General features: G+C 45.5%; 1 protein-coding gene across 1 annotated transcript in view; it reads left to right on the top strand.

Moving 5' to 3' along the window:
* The window catches only part of LOC138979814 (solute carrier organic anion transporter family member 4C1-like), a 29,706-nt gene extending 10,113 nt beyond the window's left edge, over positions 1–19,593 (top strand). Inside the window, exons 6-12 of the mRNA XM_070352554.1 lie at positions 202–317; positions 1,753–2,034; positions 2,640–2,835; positions 4,093–4,243; positions 4,782–4,954; positions 6,122–6,186; positions 17,956–19,593. Coding sequence (XP_070208655.1) covers positions 202–317; positions 1,753–2,034; positions 2,640–2,835; positions 4,093–4,243; positions 4,782–4,954; positions 6,122–6,186; positions 17,956–18,254 — 1,282 coding nt within the window. The 3' untranslated portion in view covers positions 18,255–19,593. The remainder of the gene's footprint in view (positions 1–201; positions 318–1,752; positions 2,035–2,639; positions 2,836–4,092; positions 4,244–4,781; positions 4,955–6,121; positions 6,187–17,955) is intronic.
* The last annotated feature ends 375 nt before the right edge of the window (positions 19,594–19,968 follow it).

Genomic DNA, 19,968 nt, shown 5'->3' with positions numbered 1-19,968 from the left:
TTTACTTTCTTGCCATGAGTTGATTGGTCTGCCTTTGACATCACATGGCTCAAAGAAGGGAAGTCCAATATCCAGTCAATACATACAAATATCAACTGGACGCTTGGACCTGAATGTGTTTTCATTGTTTTTGTTTTTGCTGTCCAGGGTATAGTTGTCTTTACTGAAAGTGGCCTGATGCCTGTTTGTGACGGTGTGCAGACTGACGGGTGAAGACCCGCGGTGGGTGGGTGCGTGGTGGCTGGGCTTTATACTAGCAGCGGGCGTCAACCTGCTGGTGGCTTTTCCCATCCTCTGCTTTGGGGCCGAGCTTCCCTGTGAGTGTGGAAGATAGTCTCCCTCTGTTGTGTCTGTCTGTCGGAAGAAATTCTAGTAGAAATGTTGGTTTTACATTCCTGTGAGTATCAGGTAAGATATATGAGTTTTTTTAGTTTGTTTTTCTGTATTCACCTAATAATAAAAAAAAATCCCTCAACAGGCTTTAAGGGCCGGATAAAAAAAGAAGAAGATATATGTATGGTTATCCCATAACCCTAAATAATAAAGATTTATCTTGTCTCTGTGTGTAAACTTCCTGGTTGCTGTACCCATGACTGCTTTGGTTTGGAACTATTACCGATGAGAGTAGAAGTGTGTGTGGTAATTAACATTCCTGGGAGCTTTGTTGTATATTCAGGGAAGATGATCATAAGAGTTGTTTTCGCATTGAAGATTTCGTCTTGTTTGAGCGTGCCATAATAATAAACACATGAAAGAGTACAAGTTATGTTTTAAACATATTCAGATGATCGACTCGTAATAATTTAAAGACCCCCCGCGGGTTAGGGGGAAGAATTTACCCGATGCTCCCCAGCATATGTCGTAAGAGGCGACTAACGGATTCTGTTTCTCTTTTTACCCTTGTTAAGTGTTTCTTGTATAGAATATAGTAAATTTTTGTACAGATTTTAGTCAAGCAGTATGGAAGAAATGTTAAGTCCTTTGTACTGGAAACTTGCATTCTCCCAGTAAGGTAATACATTGTACTACATTGCAAGCCCCTGGAGCAAATTTTTGATTAGTGCTTTTGTGAACAAGAAACAATTGACAAGTGGCTCTATCCCATCTCCCCCCTTTCCCCGTCGCGATATAACCTTCGTGGTTGAAAACGACGTTAAACACCAAATAAAGAAAGAAAGAAAGAATAATTTAAAGATCCATTCTTTCACGCACTTTGTGTGAGCAAATTCCTGAAACAATAAATTCTGTATGGTTTCCTTCATACTTGAAATACATTACAAGCTCAAGCTGAACAGGTTTCCGTAGCATTTTGGGGATTAAGTGTGACGCAAAACAATGTGCAGAATTTGTCTCAATGACACGTATGACGTAAACCACTCAAGGGAAGTAACTTGCCGGCAGTGCTAAATCTTTAGGCTGTGTTGCTTGTTTTTGATAGCTTGGCAGTGGGGTTTGTTGCTGTGGTTGTTCGGTTACCATGGGAGGATTTTGATGTTTAGCGTGAACACAATTGGTTGTGTATTGATCACCAAACATGTCAGTGTTGGTAGGTTGTTCTGAAGTACAGCAGTGGACATTATATGATTGGTTGTAGTGTGCAGAAATGGTTAATTGCTACACACACACACACACACACACACTGAACACACACTGAACACACACTCTCTCTCACTCACTCTCCTCTGTGAAGAAGCCATTCCACTGATCTTACCACACATGATTTTCACTGTAACATCATTTTTCGTTTGACAGCGGCGGGTACAATTCGTGTGACACGCGTGTCCCAGGCCCACACCCACCGAGTGGAGAGGGTGAAGGACAAAACACCAGCATCCCCGCCAACACCAGACGGCAAGCTGTCTGTGAGACACTTTGTGCGGACAAGCATGTCTCTCCTGAGCAACCCCTGCTTCCTGTTCATCACGCTGAGCATGGTGACGGAGGGCATCTCCCTGTCGGGCGTGGCTACCTTCATGCCCAAGATGATCGAGAACAAGTTCCGCGTCTCCGCTTCCTGGGCCGCCACCTTGTCTGGTCAGACCATGGTTTGCAGTCAAACCTCTCTTTTAACACCCTCTTTTTAAACTCCTGCTACTTTTGTTACTGTAAAACACTTTGTTCTTTTTTTTATCTCAGTGTTTTTCTTTATTTTCTCAGTAAATTTACTGCCATTTTTGAAGTTACTGAACTTGTCATGTCCAGGTAGGGCTTTCAGTCAAGCCTCAGGCAGCTATCCGTTTGAAAAAATAGCAAGTTTCATTGACTTTCATGCAAGGAGGCAAAAACTGCAAATATTTTACGAATTAATTTCTGGGCAGGAGCGTGTGGCCAGGCTCACATCAGGTCCCGCACGTGAACTAATTACGTCAAAAGCCTACATGGAAGTCTGTTAGTCTTGGCAAGAGGGAGAATTCTTTCTTTTTGGTGTACTTTACGTCATTGTGTTTGATTACATTTAAAAATTGTAAAAGATTATATATGGGTCCATTTTGGCATACTGCACACATGCAGCCTTCATGCCCAGAATGTGCCAAAATTAGGGTTCACAGGTCTGCTACCAGTGCTTGTGAGTAAGACTCAGTGAATCAAAATGTCAAAAAAAATGTCACAATCTGTAGCGTTAAGTGTGATGTGTGCAGGGCTGGCAGTGGTACCAAGTGCAGCAACAGGCCAGTTCCTGGGAGGCTTTATCGCCAAACGCATGAACTTGGGAATCCCAGGACTGATACGGCTGTGTGTCCTTGGCATGATCTTGACCTTGCTCAGTCTGGCCATTGTCTGGATTGACTGCGGGCAGGAGGAAATCGTGGGGGTCACGTCACCTTATTCAGCCAGGTAAGGCAATTATAGTGCACATTTGGTGCGTCTTGTCCTGTGTCTTTATAAGCATCTAGTCGGGGAGGGGGTCAGTGCGAGTTTCACAAACAGAAATTGAATTTCTATTTGAATTGACATTTTTTAGTACATTTCTACCTCGCGCCCCCTAATTGGCGTAGAGGCGCGTCCCCCGGGTGGTGGATGGGGGAGCCTTCTCTACTAACTTCTGAGAGAAGGTCGCATCACTCTCGATGCCGTGAACCTAATTAGGATCTTTTTCTTGTTTCTTCTCTATTTCTGCCTCCCCAAAGTCCTTTTACTTTCCTTTTCTCACCCATAAAATTCTTCACTTATTACCCTTGTTAAGTGGTTCTTGTATAGAATATAGTCAATGTTTGTAAAGATTTTAGTCAAGCAGTATGTAAGAAATGTTTAGTCCTTTGTACTGGAAGCTTGCATTCTCCCGGTGAGGTCATGTATTGTGCTGCGTTGCAAGCCCCTGGAGCAATTTTTTTATTAGTGCTTTTGTGAACAAGAAACACTTAACAAGTGGCTCTATCCCATCTCCCCCCTTTCCCCTATCCCATCTCCCCCCTTTCCCTCGTCGCGATATAACCTTCGTGGTTGAAAACGACGTTAAACACCAAATAAAGAAAGAAAGAAAGAAAGTACATTTCTAAAAAACACAACTAAAGGGATTTTGTGCTTTCCGTAGTCAAAATCAGCACTAAAAGCAAGGTATTAAGCACAGCTTTGTTCACTATTAGTAATTTCAGTGAAAATGGAGATTTGATCTGTCTGTCATGCATTGATGAGTATGTAGTTTAGACCCCCAGCATGGCAGTACAACAATAGAAAAGTTGGTGTGTCTGTCATGTGTTTTGTGAGTATCGGGTAGTATGTAGTCAGGGACTTTACTGATGAGTTTTCCAGAGAAACCTCTCTATTTACAGATAAGCAAAGGGATATAATATTAACCCTTGCTGCAAACTTGAACATTGCAGCTCTGTGTTAGGATCAACATTTTAAGTTTTATACTCTGTCGATCTTCTTTTTGAACTTCACAACCAGGTGTATAGTGCGCTTTGATGTGTGTGTGTGTGTGTAAGCACCAGCAAAAAATTTGTTTTTGATTCGTATTACATGTGACAAAGGTGAGTCGTATGAGCATTTGCTCTTCTTGTTACTTGTAAATACTAGCTCACTGAATTCTTTACTTTTTTCACAACTTTTCAACATTTTCTTCAAGTTTTCTTTTGTTTGGTTTGGTTTCAGTTTGTTGCATGAGAAAATCAGTCTCACGTCTCACTGTAATGCAGCATGTCACTGCAACACAGACGTGTTTACACGCGTGTGTGACGAGAACAACACACAGTACTTTTCACCTTGCCATGCTGGATGCACAAGTACAGTGCAAGCGGGTGTGGTGAGTGGCTGTTACGTCTTCAATGATACTGCATAGCGTTTCAAATTATTTTGTAGGCAGATACCTGTGGATTTCTGTATACAATAAAACACTATTTCTCATTGTTTTCAAATATTTCTGTCACAGAATTTCACAGTTACAGCAGTCATTGCATTTTAGCCTTGTGGCTGAGTAGATGATGTCAAGGTATTTAATCACTCAGTGCAATACCGTGTTCCCGGTCGCTGTGCAAGAGTGAATGCTCTTGCTTTTTACTCGGAAAACACTGGAGGGACCAATCGCTAGCAAGGGGTGTGTCAGAAACACATGGACAAGAGCACATGTGAAGTTATTTGTCAGAGAAAAAGCAAGGGTATTCACTCTTTCACAACCCATATAACCCTGACGGAGTTATTTTGGGAGTTCGTCTTGTGAAGACCTTGCTTTTGCAACCTTGCATGTTTTGGCTCACTGTGATGGAAATCATGAAGAAAAGATGACTGGATTTTAAAAAAAACACCTTGAATTTGTAAAAACGATATGATTTTTGTCATCACAGTTTACGAACTGCAGTTGTCTATTTTCTGCCAACGGAGAGATGAGCAACGCCACGGTGAAGTCATCAGCATGTCGTGAGTCGTGCGACATCCTGTACCCGTTTCTGGTGCTGCTCTTCTTCCTCATCGGCTTCAACATGATTGCTGTGGCTCCCGGCGACGCCATTCAACTCAGGTACATGCAGCTGGTTTTTTATATTTAGTCAAGTTTTGACTAAATATTTTAACATCGAGGGGGAATCGAAACGAGGGTCGTGGTGTATGTGTGTCTGTCTGTGCGTGTGTGTGTGTGTGTGTGTGTGTGTGTGTGTAGAGCGATTCAGACTAAACTACTGGACCGATCTTTATGAAATTTGACATGAGAGTTCCTGGGTATGAAATCCCCGAACGTTTTTTTCATTTTTTTGATAAATGTCTTTGATGACGTCATATCCGGCTTTTCGTGAAAGTTGAGGCGGCACTGTCACGCCCTCATTTTTCAACCAAATTGGTTGAAATTTTGGTCAAGTACTCTTCGACGAAGCCCGGGGTTCGGTATTGCATTTCAGCTTGGTGGCTTAAAAATTAATTAATGACTTTGGTCATTAAAAATCTGAAAATTGTAAAAAAAAATAAAAATTTATAAAACGATCCAAATTTACGTTTATCTTATTCTCCATCATTTGCTGATTCCAAAAACATATAAATATGTTATATTCGGATTAAAAACAAGCTCTGAAAATTAAATATATAAAAATTATTATCAAATTTTTTTTTTCGAAATCAATTTAAAAACACTTTCATCTTATTCCTTGTCGGTTCCTGATTCCAAAAATATATAGATATGATATGTTTGGATTAAAAACACGCTCAGAAAGTTAAAACGAAGAGAGGTACAGAAAAGCGTGCTATGCAGCATAGCGTAACCACTACCCCGCTCTTCTTGTCAATTTCACTGCCAATGCTGTGAGCGGTGGACCACGAGTATACGGTCTTGCTGCGTTGCATTGCGTTCAGTTTCATTCTGTGAGTTCGACAGCTACTTGACTAAATATTGTATTTTCGCCTTACGCGACTTGTTTCTTTCTCTTAACAATAGTTGCCATTACCACAAATTCTAGTGCTAGTGTACACATAAAATGGGTAACTGCTGTATAAAAGTGTACTGAACACTGTTCGAAGCAAACATAAAAACAAACACTTTGTGTGTGTGTGTGCGTGCGTGCATGTGTGAGTGCATACATGCGTGCGTGTGTGAGTTTGTGTGTAAGCATGCATGTGTGTTTGTGAGTGTGTGCGCTTGAACTGCTACTCAAGATAGTGATTGCATGTACAGATTAAACCAGTTTTTCTTTTTCTTCAGATGTGTTCCAGAAGAAAACAAGACATTTGCACAAGGTTTGAAGCAGATGATTGTTCGTGTACTTGGTAAGTTCATTCATCTGTTTCATTTCTCTGTGAAAATGAGAAATAGTTTGGTGAATAAATAGTTCGATTTAATCACATATTCTTACTCCAATTCTTATGAATGCATTGACTTCAGTCCCACATGCTAGATGTCGAAAAAACCACTCAAATTACCTGCCCTTAGTAGGGTGGTAACCAAGCTAAAAGCGACGCCATAGCCGTTGCTATGGCCTGACCTTGCTCAGTTACCCACAACACCCTGCGCACCACGTGAGCGCCAGCATCCGTAATAATCATTCTCGACTTTCGACAACACACGGTGGACGTGTCGGAATTTTGTCACTCACTTTTGGCCTTCGCATGCCTGCTCGTCCGTGAGACTAGCCGGTTTCTTGTGGGTCTACCTGTCCGTCTACCTTTTGGTGAGATCTTTCCTGTTTATGTTTGGTATAAATGTTGATAGCTTTGTGTTGAACACGCACGCAGAAGTTTTTCGTTCTGGGTGACTGTTTTTCGCCGGTCTTAAAATGGCCGACAACAAAGCTAAACTTGGCGCGAGACTGGAAGGTGACAAGGCTCTTAGCCCGTTTAAGAAAACTATACCTAAGAGTAGCCAAAGAACTTTGATTTGCCTATTATGCGGGTCGTAGATCCGTCAAACAGCACTTCTTTTAATGTTCCTATCCCTCCGAGGGCGGGTTCAGTTCTTTCACAGCTCGCTTCCCCTGTTGGGGTTAATCAGCCTTTAGGCTCCTTATAGACTTTTTGTTGGATCGTCGTCGGTGCGACTGATGGGGGGGGGTGGGGGGGGGGGGCCGTGTGGCTATTCTTTCCCCTTTCTCTGCGTAAGAGGAATCAGTCAATGTCCTCCTTTTGGGGGGGACTTAACGATGTTTTGTGTCTTTATTCTCAGCTGTTTCAGGCGCGATCGGCGGTTCCCGCCCTCTCCCTCGTCAGCTTCGCACTGTGGTCTAGTGCAAACGGCCTGTTCGGTTCAGCCCGTTTTTTGCCTCTGGTGGCTCTGGGCTGTTCCGAGCACCCCCTCCTTTTAGGAGGGGGGGCCTGCTCCCTACCTGCGTCTAACCACTCTGATTACCTCCGGTACTTCACAGTGTGTTACGCAGCCCCCCGCCAATGGGGGGGGGATAGGGGGGGCGCTCCTGCTTCGCACCGTCATCTGGTGCAAATGGCCTGTTCGGTTCAGTCCTTTCTGCCACTGGTAGACTGGGTTGTTCGCGAGCACTCTCTCCTTTAGGAGAGGGGGCCTGCTCCCCGCCTGCTTTGGCCGCTCGGCTTGCTTTAAAACAGCACAGCTGGGTCGGTCATGCAGCCCCCTTACCGTGAGGAAGGGGGAGTGGGGGGGCACGGTAAGTCACGGCCTGGCCTTGGTCCATCCCTGTCCCATTGGGGGCAGGGGGCTGTGTTAGCTTCCCACCCTTTCCCGCCCCCCGGGCGCGTTCGGGTGGGGGGGGGTATCAGTGACTCACTCTTTCCCGCCCACCGGGCAGGATCGGGTGGGGGCTGGAGCAGCGTTCCACCCTTTCCCTCCCTCTGGGTTGGACGGGGTGGGCGCTGTTAGACTGTCTTCACAGTCTGTGCCTCTATTGTCCTGGCCCGACAATCGTTCTCCTCCCCTATCGGGGTGGGTGGGCGGTGGGCTATAGGACTACGGCAGGTGGACGGAGGGGGGTCGGCCGTTTTTCGGTTCGTCTCTCTCCGTCGCTCTTACTGCTGTGACGAGCCACCCCCCTCCCCATCTGGGGCATGGCGTGGCTCAGGCCTTTCTACACAGCGGGGGTGCTATGTACGGCTTTCCAGGCTACGTTACATACTCCTTCTCTGCTCCATTTGGGACAGGTGGCTGTGTTAGCTGCCCGCGCTTGTCGCGGGTAGCGGTCGCGAAACAATGAGCTTGACTCTCTTTTGTTCTCGGCAGGGTGTCTCGCACAGTGGTCAGGGAACAATGAGCTTTGCTCCGTTTTGTTCTCTGCACGGGCTGTGCCGGCTGTCTACCTGTGACAGGCGGAGACAGAACATACTCTTTCTCTCCAGTCTCCCATTCTTTGTATTCACAATGGTCTGCGGGGACTCGGCTATAGTATCGCCTGGCCAGTGGTCATTGTCCTTAGCCAGCATAGGTCACCCCCCCCCCCCCCCCCCCTCCTAGGGGTGGGTGAGTGATGGGGCTACTTGACTTCGGCAGGTGGACGAGTGAGGATCGGCCGTTTACGGTCGTTTCTCTGTTTCAGTCTTTACCCCCTCTAGGGGTTACGGCTGTGCTGGACCACCCCCCTCCCCACTTGGGGTGAGTTGTGGTTCAAACCAGGTAGTCTGGTTCTTAGCACTGGGATGCTTCTCTCGCACAGCGGGTGGGGTAAGACGCGCCGGGCCCGGCTTTGTCTTGTTTCCCCACTCTCTCTCCTTCTCAGCAGGGAGCTGTGCCAGTTACCAACCCCTCTTCCCCCCACCTCTTGTTCAGGTGGGCGGTTTGGGTTGGCAGTCAGAGACTGATTACGCTTTTCATCCACACTCTTGGCGGTGTTATCGGCAGGAGTATTTAGTGCGCGACCTCCCCTGTCTCCCCTCCTTTTGTGTTTTTACACAACTGGTGGTTAGGTTTCGGACTCCTTGTTTGAGGAGGGGGAGTGTATAGGGCTGCCTACTGGTTGTAGGCTTCCCATACATAGAGCGGCTGCTGTTGCAGTTTACTTTGTCCCGGATAGGTTGGGGATGTCTCTCTTCCTTCCTCTTCCGGGATGGCTTTGGGTTTTCACAGGCTTTCTCGCAATTGTTTCATTTGCTGAGTCTCTGGTGATTGCCTACCACATGCCACACTTTTTGGCTTGATCCGCACCTTAGGTTAGTGGTCTTCAGCCTACACCTTTCCCGCTGCTTCATACGCAGGGAACTGCTGGCTTCGGGGTTTCAGGCTGCTTCGTCCTCACTTTTAGTGCGGAAGAAGATAGCAGGGAATTTTCAGGCTCAGGGTCTGATCCGGACTTTTTTATTGCCAGGGGCTAGTTTCCTGGCTTCGCTTACAGACCACAGGGAACATGGGGTTTTCATGATGTTACTCCTCCCTCTCCTCTCTGGAGGAGCTAGGATGGCATGGTTTGGAGTTTTCTGCTTTGGCTGAGACTCTCTTCTGTGCTTTCTTATAGGCAATCTTATCCTCCCTGAACGCTCTTTTGGGTTAGGGAGGATGCCTTGGATAAGGCTTTAGCCAGGCTGCTGGCAGCTTGGGCTGGGGTCGTCACCGAGCGGAGGAGTTTCTCGGTGACGTTTTAGGCCCACACTGTTTTTGCTTGGTGTGGTCCCCTTCTTTTACAAGGGGTTTGATTTCACGCTGGTTGCAGGAAGCAAGGGTCAGGCTTTTTCGGGGGTTGTTAAAACCTACTCAATAGCTGGAATCTTTCCCTTCCTTATTGGACCGCTGGCAGCGCGTTTATGCGCTCCCGGTTACAAAGGGGTGTTTTGGTTCAGTGTCTCCTCCCTCTCTGCGGGAGGTGGGTCGGCATGGGCTAGAGCTTTCAGCTTTGGCTGAGATTTTCCTCTGTGCTCTCACATGAGCTTTCCTTCTGCGTTTCTGCACACAGGAAAGGGCTCGGTTTCTGGAGGGTGTTGGTCTCTGGACTATCTCGGGGGCTGGTTGAGCTTTTTCAAGGTCAATCAGCTTGTCAGCTGCACTTTCTTTTGGTGTTGAACCAGGCTTTTTGCCTGGTGCTCTCAGTAACCAGGCAAAATTCCGAGCTGTCTTTATCCCAGGTTTTTACCTGGGCATGCTGTTCGACTTTGTCTCTTGGAGGGTTTGTTCTTCACACAAGAGAGAATAGGGAGGCTTTAAGCTCTTTTCACTGCCAGACTGGCACGAGAGCAGGCCTCTGCGGGGTCTTTAGACCCGGTCTTCGGTCGGACGGTATCGATAGCTATGCTGGCCCTCTAGTCTTTCCTCAAGTTTTTTGGGGGGTTCGGCCTCACAGGTCTGGGACATGAGGGTCCTCCTCCAGAGTGGGTTCCTCCACGCGGGAAGGTGGCTGGAATCCTTTTGGATCGCTCAGGGTGTTTTTTCCCTAGCTTTGTTTCCCCCCGGACTTAGACCGCTTTATGGATGCGTTTTCGTCTGGATGGGGCCTGCACTGGCAATTGCAGTCTTGAGGCTGTGATGTAGACGCAACTCCTTGGGCTTCTCTTTTGCCTGGGGTTAGGAGCAGTAGCTCTTAGTCTACTAGCCTTTCTTTTTGGCTATTTACAGGCATGTCCTGTTGCATTCGGGCAATTCTTCTGTTGCTTCTTATGTGAACTATCTGGGAGGAGCAAGTTCTCACTCCCTGTCAGACAGAGTATAAGGGATTCTGATTGGGGTTTCACACTAAATCATTTTCTCAGGGGAATATCTCCCCGGCCAGCTCTGCGATCTGGCCGACTCGCTCAACAGGTCCTCTCAGGGCTTGCACAGGGGTTGGCCCATCTGCTTACGGGTCTGGAGGCGGGCTGTTTGTGTTTTAGATCATGGGTTCTGACTCTGGTCTTTGGGCATGAAGCATATATTTCCTCCACTTTATCTGTGTATGCTCCTTTTTTGGCCTCCTTGGCCAATTGGGGATATAGAGCGGGGGTGCATCTCCTTAGCGCCCCTCTCTCAAGCCAGGTGGTTTTTCACTTCTGTTTCAGTTTTTGGCTTTGGGCAGCTGGGCCTCTTCTTTGAGGTTCCGGCGTCTTGGCTATCTCAGCTGTTTTGAAACAAATAGGCCTCTCTTCTGTTGCTCATGGCGCTCTTGTGGGCATGATCAAAGGACCTTGTTTTACGAGGTTTAGAGGCTCCCCCTTGTTTAGCGCGTTGGACTTTGTTCTACTTACTCTGGGCCTCAGCCCTGTAGGGCAGTGAGGCGCATGCGTTTTTGGGGTTTGCCAGAGGATGTAGCCTTAGGGCTTTTGGTTCCGTTTGTTCACGGTTTTTGGCCAGGTTTTGGGGTTTCAGAAACCTGGTCAATATCCTCTGGTGTTTGATTCCCTCCTCTCGGGAGGATTCTCGCTCCGGGAGATTCAGATTTTCTAACTGTCTGGTTAGACTTTTTAAATCCCTTTTTGACTTTACTGTCTTTTGGAACCACGAGCTTTAGCTCAGGTTATTATTTCTTTACAATGGGGCGAAAGAGACATCTTTTATTTGTCTCTCTCTAGAGGCTCTGCTACATTCATAGGACAGTCCTATGAGTGGTGCGTTTTGAACAGGGTGGGGGGGGGGGGGGGGGGCGTTCAGTCCTCCCTCTATTCCTTTTCAGGCGTTAGGGAGTCCAGAGTCTGATGTTCTTCTCTGGCTGGTGGTGTTCCTCTCGCCTATGCGAAGTTTGCCAACAGCTCGGGTACAGATTTTGTGCTTCCTTTATTGCCGTGTTGCGTTCTGGTCGCCTAGGCGAAGCTTTGCAAACGGCTTACTGGAGATCAGATGATGTGTTCATCGGTTTCTATCTTCGGGATATCTCCTGCACGCCGCTAGACGGCTCCAGTTCATTGCTGGCTTTAGTTGCTGCAGGGCAGGTTCTTACAAGGACATAAGTAGGTTCCCTCCACCTTTAGGAGGAATCTGCATTCATAAGAATTGGAGTAAGAATATGTAATTTAAAGGCCGAGGTCCAACAGGCCAGAAATCCCATGGGTATAGGCGGAGCCTCTTTCCTGGGATTGGTGGCTGAGTGGCAGGTCTCGCGTTACTCTCAACTGCCAGAGCTGTCTATTTTTGACCACAGCGGTCAGTAAGCGTGAGAAGATAACACAGCTGCGCTGTGCCCGCTCGTCAGCCGTGAAACCATACGCTACGGATAACGGGTTTCGAAGATTTGTGAGTGTGTGTGTGACTGACGATTTTATTCATTCCTCGTAATAGTAGCAGTAGTAGTGTGTGTGTGTGTGTGTCTCTGTGTGTGTGTGTGCGTGTGCGTGCATCTAATTTATTAATCCATCTCTCACTCTCTCTCGCGATAAAACACACACACACACACACACACACACAAACATACACTGACACACACATGCGCGCGCATGTTCTCACGTATGCCTTCTTTCATTTCAATAACCTATAAATAAAGAGAGAAAAAAGAGTTTGAATCAGTGAGCTTGTAAACAAACTTTTAATTGTATAGTGTGTGCTCGTATGACGTTAAAAACATCCTGGCGGGAAATGCGGTACAACATCAAAGGTCAATTCAAAATAATAGTAGGGTAAAAAAAAAAAAGGGTTGTTGGACACACACACACACACACACTTCTCTATCTATCTCTCTCTCTATCTCTCTCTCTGTTTTACTCGGGAAAAGCGTAACACTGATGCAGAACAGTAATACATGCCGGGGAGTGAATGTAAACGCAATAACATAGGTTAAAGTACAGCTATAATATTATTGCATCATGTACACTTGGGAGTGTATTATTGTTCTTCACACTGTGAGATTACTTCTGCAGTACACAACACTCTTCTCATGCAGGTCCCGTTATCTTGTTGACACAACTGTGTAACAGAAAGTGCCAGCAGATGCTTTGGCAGGGCTGGCATGCGTCTGGACCCCCTGAATTCAGTTACTGTTTACAGAGCTAAATCTGTTGACCAGACACATTTTACTAGGAAGTCCTTAGTCAAGAATTTGGCGCGAATATTTAACTCTATGTCATGTTGGTTGATCGTTTTCCGGCACTAAGGGTTATCCCATTGTGAAGGGTGGGGTAGAGCCTCTTACATTGGACATCCTTGCAAGTGCAATTCATGGTATGATGGAGATGCTTCTTTACCCATCCAAATTGGATTCTTCCAAACGGTCAGCTGGTCGACGAATCTTGCAGGCGAAGAGAAGAAAATTTGGAGGGAACCGTTATTCTAAGCCGTGAAGCAAGCGTTCGGTCATACAAAGGTTTTTCATCATGGCTGAGAAAAAAAGATTCGTTGTGACTGTGGAACTTTCGTCGGATGAATTAGACAGGTTGGAGGCATTTTTCCAGCAAAGTGATGTTGACTTTGATATTTCTGTTGATACTGATTCTGCGGGATCGACTAGTTATTCACAAATATCGGAATGTGCAGCCAACCCGGACCCGCCTTTTTATATTCCCGCGCTGGAGGGATGAGAAAGGTGTCCGTTTTGTTTTGCACAGCCCTGTGTGACGCATGAGGACTTTCGTCAAGGATGGTGGCCGATGGAAAATGTTGAACCACACCGGAAAAATCATCTGTACAGAAAAGACCTGTACAGAAGATTCTGGACAATGCTTTACCACCGAGGAGTCTGGAATCTACCTGAATACATTGTGAAGAAAGAAAGCGCACTGGAGCTCGACGCACACAGAAGGAAATTTGTATGGAGTAAAGATAGAGACAAACGCGACATCATGCCGAACTGTGTGATATCTCTTATACGGACATGGTTCCCAAATCCAGCTTGCACCGCCTACATGGGTCATTTGTGGGAATAGACAGAAGTCGTCAAGACCTGTAACGCTCGTGTTTTTTTTAAATGCCTGCATTCCATTTATGTTTGCAAAAAGGTTGAACTGAATGTTCGTGTGTGTGTCTCGGTTGAGAAGTAGATCCTGATGTTTTCAAAACAATTTTAAATTTCCTTTTCATGGTCATCTCAACACTAAAATCATAAAACAAAACAAAATATTATGTTCACAAATTAAAAATAAAAACGGACAAAAAGTAGCAGGAAGAATTCAGATGAACACTGGATATAAAAAGCGGTCAACTCTGTGCTTTCTCAGTGCTCAACGAACGTTGGTGTTAGGTATCAGCTCCAGCGGCAGTGGCCGCCAGTGACCGGAATGTTGGGGTCGTACGCCATCTGGATGACGTATTCCAGGTGGTGGGTGCTTACAGCAGGAACTATTCTTAGGATTCGGACGTTGCCTACGGCTATCATTGGCGCCGCCCACTTTGGTTGACTGACAGCCGTTTGATTTTGAATTCAAACTTGGTGAGTGAGAATTTTTTTCTGAAAAAGCATGTTAGAAGGTTGTTTGTGATAAAATTTTGAACTGCATGTGTAGTGTTCATGCAGATGTAATCACTCGCACAATTTTGTGATTGTTGTTGTACTGCTGCCGTCGTACTTTACAAAAACTTGGTTCAAACGAGAGCTCGTTCCATCAAAGCACCCAATCACAAACTGGTCGTGGCACGCGCCAGTCTGCTTTTATACCCGGCCCTCGGCGTTAAATGGAAAATTTTTAATTAAATTTTGATTTAATAAATATACTTACCCAATTCTTATAGTTAATACCCTCCCATCGATCCCCGCTGTCTTATATCCTTGGGGTGTTTTAATAGTCTCGAATGATTATTACGGATGCTGGCGCTCACGTGGTGCGCAGGGTGTTGTGGGTAACTGAGCAAGGTCAGGCCATAGCAACGGCTATGGCGTCGCTTTTAGCTTGGTTACCACCCTACTAAGGGCAGGTAATTTGAGTGGTTTTTTCGACATCTAGCATGTGGGACTGAAGTCAATGCATTCATAAGAATTGGGTAAGTATATCTATTAAATCAAAATTTAATTAAAAATTTTCCATTTATGTTTATTTCAATCACTTTGTTTGCTTTATCCCAGCGAAGCTGGAGGTATCCCATGAACGCATACTGAGATTCAGGGCTACGTGGGCATGATGGTCAGAGCAATTGCATCAATCACACTGGAAGGTCAGGGCTCAATCTCCTACCACCGCATATTCATACCCCATTTTTTTCCTGAGCACTTTCCTGAGTTCTCTTGGCTACAAATGGGTATTGAACCTTGTTTAGGGACGGGGAAGATGAACGCAGCAAGGCAGGTAAATGGCGACGTCCTGCACAAAGCTGCTCAAACGGTCGTTGAGATCTTTGATATCGGGGGTTATCTATGGAGCGCCTCCTGTTGAAGTAACATCACACAATGAAAGAAGAGTGAACATTTTGAGATTCATTCAGTGTGACGATGAACCTAACACAGGGCTAAATCAAGAGACTACCACATTTTCTACCCTGCAAAAAAAAAGTTATGGAACTGTATTCATTTTCCCTTTGTTCTCATTTGTTTAAATCATGAAACTGTCACATCTTCTCCCAAACGTAATAGGGTTGTCTACCTTTACCTATTTTTGTTTCGTTTTGTAATTTTTTATCAGGAGACTGCCACACCCTGTGGTAGAACCCCCTTTTAAAACCTCAAAGATTTGTATCAGAGAAAATCTGGTCTTATTAAGGAGGGAGCCTTGTAGCAGGGTGAATTTACAGGGGGTTATGGGCAGACATTTTAAGGAGGGAGCCTTGTAGCAGGGTGAATTTACAGGGGGTTATGGGCAGACATTTTAAGGAGGGAGCCTTGTAGCAGGGTGAATTTACAGGGGGTTATGGGCAGACATTTTAAGGAGGGAGCCTTGTACATGTAGCAGGGTGAATTTACAGGGGGTTATGGGCAGACATTTTAAGGAGGGAGCCTTGTAGCAGGGTGAATTTACAGGGGGTTATGGGCAGACATTTTAAGGAGGGAGCCTTGTAGCAGGATGAATTTACAGGGGGTTATGGGCAGACATTTTAAGGAGGGAGCCTTGTAGCAGGGTGAATTTACAGGGGGTTATGGGCAGACATTTTAACTCTTACCAGTTCGGGGGTTTTAGGGCATATTTTACAGTGCTGTTGGTGCCTACTTGCCGAGTGGCTATCTGGGGTCATATTCTAAATGAAATATAGAAAGTTATATATCAAATGAAAGGAAAATGAATAAGCTTTTCATATTTGCAAAGAGAATTGTGCTATCTTTAAAGGTAAAAAAGGTTATGGGGGTGACAACATGATTTTTGTTGAAATTTGTACGCCCATTTTTTGGAACACGTGACAAACACAAAGAAGACATTTTTTTTGTGTTCAGTTTATTTTAGATATGCTGCTAACTACTGTAGTCTGTTTTGGCATTCATTTTACATAACATAGCAAAGTTTTATTGAGTTTTGCTGATAAACAAAAAAATTATTGTCACCTGAATACCCCCACCCAAATGTCAAAGTTGGACGTTTCATGACATACGCATGCCAAAGGCCCCCCCCCAAAAATAGTCTGTTTACGGTATCCCGACCGACCCTATTTTTTCGCGCAACCCTAGACTTTGTTTTGGCATGGGGATCTTTGTTTTTTGGCAAAATAACTGAAAAATATGTTTTTTTGGAGGGGAAAAAAAAAAGAAAAAAATAAAGTCTTTGTTTTTTTTGGCAAAATAACTTAAAAATATGTTTTTGGGGAGAAAAAAAAGAGAAAAAAATCCCGACCTACCGACCCTATTTTTTTGGCCTATGTTACCGTTAACAGACTATTTCTTTTGTTTGGCCTAATAATGCATTCCTATAACTAACTTATAACAAAAACCCAGCTTGTTTCTGTCATAAAGTGTGTCTAACATATGAGTTTATCCACTGTCCAACCCATCCAATGTAAAATAACCAATTTTTTTGTTGATAATTAGATAATTGGTCAGTGGAAAACTACAGGGGGGGGGGGGGGGGGGCATCGTAAGCTTGCTTACGATGGGTAAGGGAGCAAACTGGTAAGAGTTAAGGAGGGAGCCTTGTAGCCAGGTGAATTTACAGGGGGTTATGGGCAGACATTTTAAGAAATCATGGTCTTAAAGGGGGGAAAGTCTTATATGGGGGGAGCTGTTGGAAGGTGATTCCACTATACAACCGAAAAGGGGGGCTGGTTAGCTCAGGTGGTAGAGCAGTGGACTTATGAACCTTGGGTCACGGGTTTGAATCCCGGCCAGGACAAATGCGGGTCAACTTTTTGTGCAGACTAACACCCCTGTGTCGCCATAGTGGCACGTCAAAAACCTCATTCATTCTGCCATAAGTGCAGGTGGCTGATTACATCTAAACACGCACACACCCGGGTAGCACGACTCTTGTTGCTGCTAGCTTTCCACTGGTAGGAAGCTACCCGACTTTCCCAGCATTTGGATAATAAAGGAATTGAAATGAAATGAAGGCTTACAGGTGTAGCGTTGTGTGTGCAGGCTCGGTGGTGGGTCCCATCTTGACGTGCAAAGTGTGAAATGAAATGAAGGCTTACAGGTGTAGCGTTGTGTGTGCAGGCACGGTGGTGGGTCCCATCCTGACGTGTGAAATGAAATGAAGGCTTACAGGTGTAGCGTTGTGTGTGCAGGCACGGTGGTGGGTCCCGTCCTGACGTGCAAAGTGTGAAATGAAATGAAGGCTTACAGGTGTAGCGTTGTGTGTGCAGGCACGGTGGTGGGTCCCATCCTGACGTTCAAGGTGTGAAATGAAATGAAGGCTTACAGGTGTAGCGTTGTGTGTGCAGGCACGGTGGTGGGTCCCGTCCTGACGTGTGAAATGAAATGAAGGCTTACAGGTGTAGCGTTGTGTGTGCAGGCACGGTGGTGGGTCCCGTCCTGACGTGCAAAGTGTGAAATGAAATGAAGGCTTACAAGTGTAGCGTTGTGTGTGCAGGCTCGGTGGTGGGTCCCATCCTGACGTGCAAAGTGTGAAATGAAATGAAGGCTTACAGGTGTAGCGTTGTGTGTGCAGGCACGGTGGTGGGTCCCGTCCTGACGTTCAAGGTGTGAAATGAAATGAAGGCTTACAGGTGTAGCGCTGTGTGTGCAGGCACGGTGGTGGGTCCCGTCCTGACGTTCAAGGTGTGAAATGAAATGAAGGCTTACAGGTGTAGCGTTGTGTGTGCAGGCACGGTGGTGGGTCCCGTCCTGACGTTCAAGGTGTGAAATGAAATGAAGGCTTACAGGTGTAGCGCTGTGTGTGCAGGCACGGTGGTGGGCCCCATCCTGACGGGGCGCCTGCTGGACAACACGTGCAAGGTGTGGCGCCAGGACTGCACGGGGGCTGCCCTGTCCTGCTGGCTCTACAACACAGACATGATGTCTGCCAGCGCCTACACCGGCGTGGCCGTCACCAAGGTCATGTCCATCACCTTCTGTCTGCTGGCCCTCTGGCTCTACAGGCCGCCCCCGCCCGTGGTCGCCCCATGTGGGCCTGCAGGGAGTGACGCTGATGTGCACCAACCGGAGGAGAGGGCAGGCTTGAAAACCTTGGAGCACAGTTGAGGTTTGAAGAATGTAGTATTAACACTTGGGTGGAGTTACTTTTTATTTATATTATTTTATACAGACTTTTTTTGTTTGTTTTTTCAATTTGTTTGCTTACAAATAATCACAAGCATGGATTAGTTCCCTCATTCTTCTGAGTCCTGGTACTCATTTCTGCTTCTCACTTTGTGTAGCAGTCAGAATATGGCCATAAAACCTTGTCTATTACTGAAAAATTTCTCTTCAGACATTCTCTAATGGGGAGTACATGTGTTATGGTACTGTTTTTTGAATAAACTTTAAAAAAATATATATTTTCTTGCGCGATATAGCATAAATCATTTTAAATGTGAATCTACAAATAAATTTCAGACACTACACTTCAACAGCTATTGCTATGTTAAAAATTAAAAAACAAAAGCAAAACTAAATTGCTACGCTTCAGGCTTCACAAGGGTTGGCAGATCTGGGAATGTTCATTTAAGTTATTGTCTTGTATGTTTCTGACTGGTATAACATCATTAATTTAAATCTGTTTCTGTAAGCCTCTGAAATTGTTAGTTGATTAGTTTTCCCTGAACAAACCTTGATTCTGGCCTTCATGGTGGCTAGTCTGTTTTCAGCCGTATTTTGTAATGATGAAGGTTCGAACAGGGGGTTTGGTTTGTCGTGATTGTATCTTTTGTACTGACTGTTACACAAACTTGAGGTGTACTTTTTTGAATGTCTGTAAGAAGTTATAAAGTAGAATATCATTACGGCTTGTTGCCCATTCTTTTTTATGAGATCTTGAGTGCCCTCAATGTTCAATGTCACCATGAAATGTTCAATGTTATTACCATGACATACGATGTAGCTGACCTTTGGAGAGTTTTGTGCCAGCTAATTTAAGTATACTGTGTGAGATGATTCTGCCCAGGCTTGCATTGCACATGGAACGAGAGCATCCTTCCTCATCAACATGTATTAACAATCAACAGTCTGGCTGCGTTTTGTGCAGTTTTTAATTGATTTTGCATGTTAACACTGGTGTCAGTTACGAAATTATAATCAGCAAAATCTCGCCACTGACCTAAAGGGTTACATGAGAAGGACGGTACAGTGGAACCCCCCTTTTAACCTTTGCCGGATGCCGCTTTTGACTACACACTCCCGACGATGCGGGTTTGTCTGAACCCATACATTTGAAAGAGGGTTTTTACCGTTTATTCCTCTAACGACGATGCGGGTTTGTCTGAACCCATACATTTGAAAGAGGGTTTTTACCGTTTATTTCTCTAACGACGGGGTGGGTTCAGGGAAACCCACAGCGCTACTTCAGTGGGTGCATCGAGTTTCTCCCTTCACCGACCTCTTGCAGGGGAGGGAGAGGGGGAGGGAGAGGGGGAGGGAGAGACTGAGAGAGACTGAGAGACTAAGAAAGAGAGAGAGAGAGACTAAGAAAGAGAGAGAGAGAGAGACTAAGAAAGAGAGAGAGAGAGAGACTAAGAAAGAGAGAGAGAGAGACTAAGAAAGAGAGAGAGAGAGACTAAGAAAGAGAGAGAGAGTCTAAGAAAGAGAGTGAGAGACTAAGAAAGAGAGAGAGAGAGAGACTAAGAAAGAGAGAGAGGGAGACTAAGAAAGAGAGAGAGAGAGACTAAGAAAGAGAGAGAGAGAGAGAGAGAGAGACTAAGAAAGAGAGAGAGACTAAGAAAGAGAGAGAGACTAAGAAAGAGAGAGAGACTAAGAAAGA

Source organism: Littorina saxatilis, linkage group LG11 (assembly GCF_037325665.1).
Source record: "Littorina saxatilis isolate snail1 linkage group LG11, US_GU_Lsax_2.0, whole genome shotgun sequence".
Classification (NCBI taxonomy): Eukaryota; Metazoa; Mollusca; class Gastropoda; order Littorinimorpha; family Littorinidae; genus Littorina; species Littorina saxatilis.
This window is presented reverse-complemented; position numbering and strand designations above follow the sequence as displayed.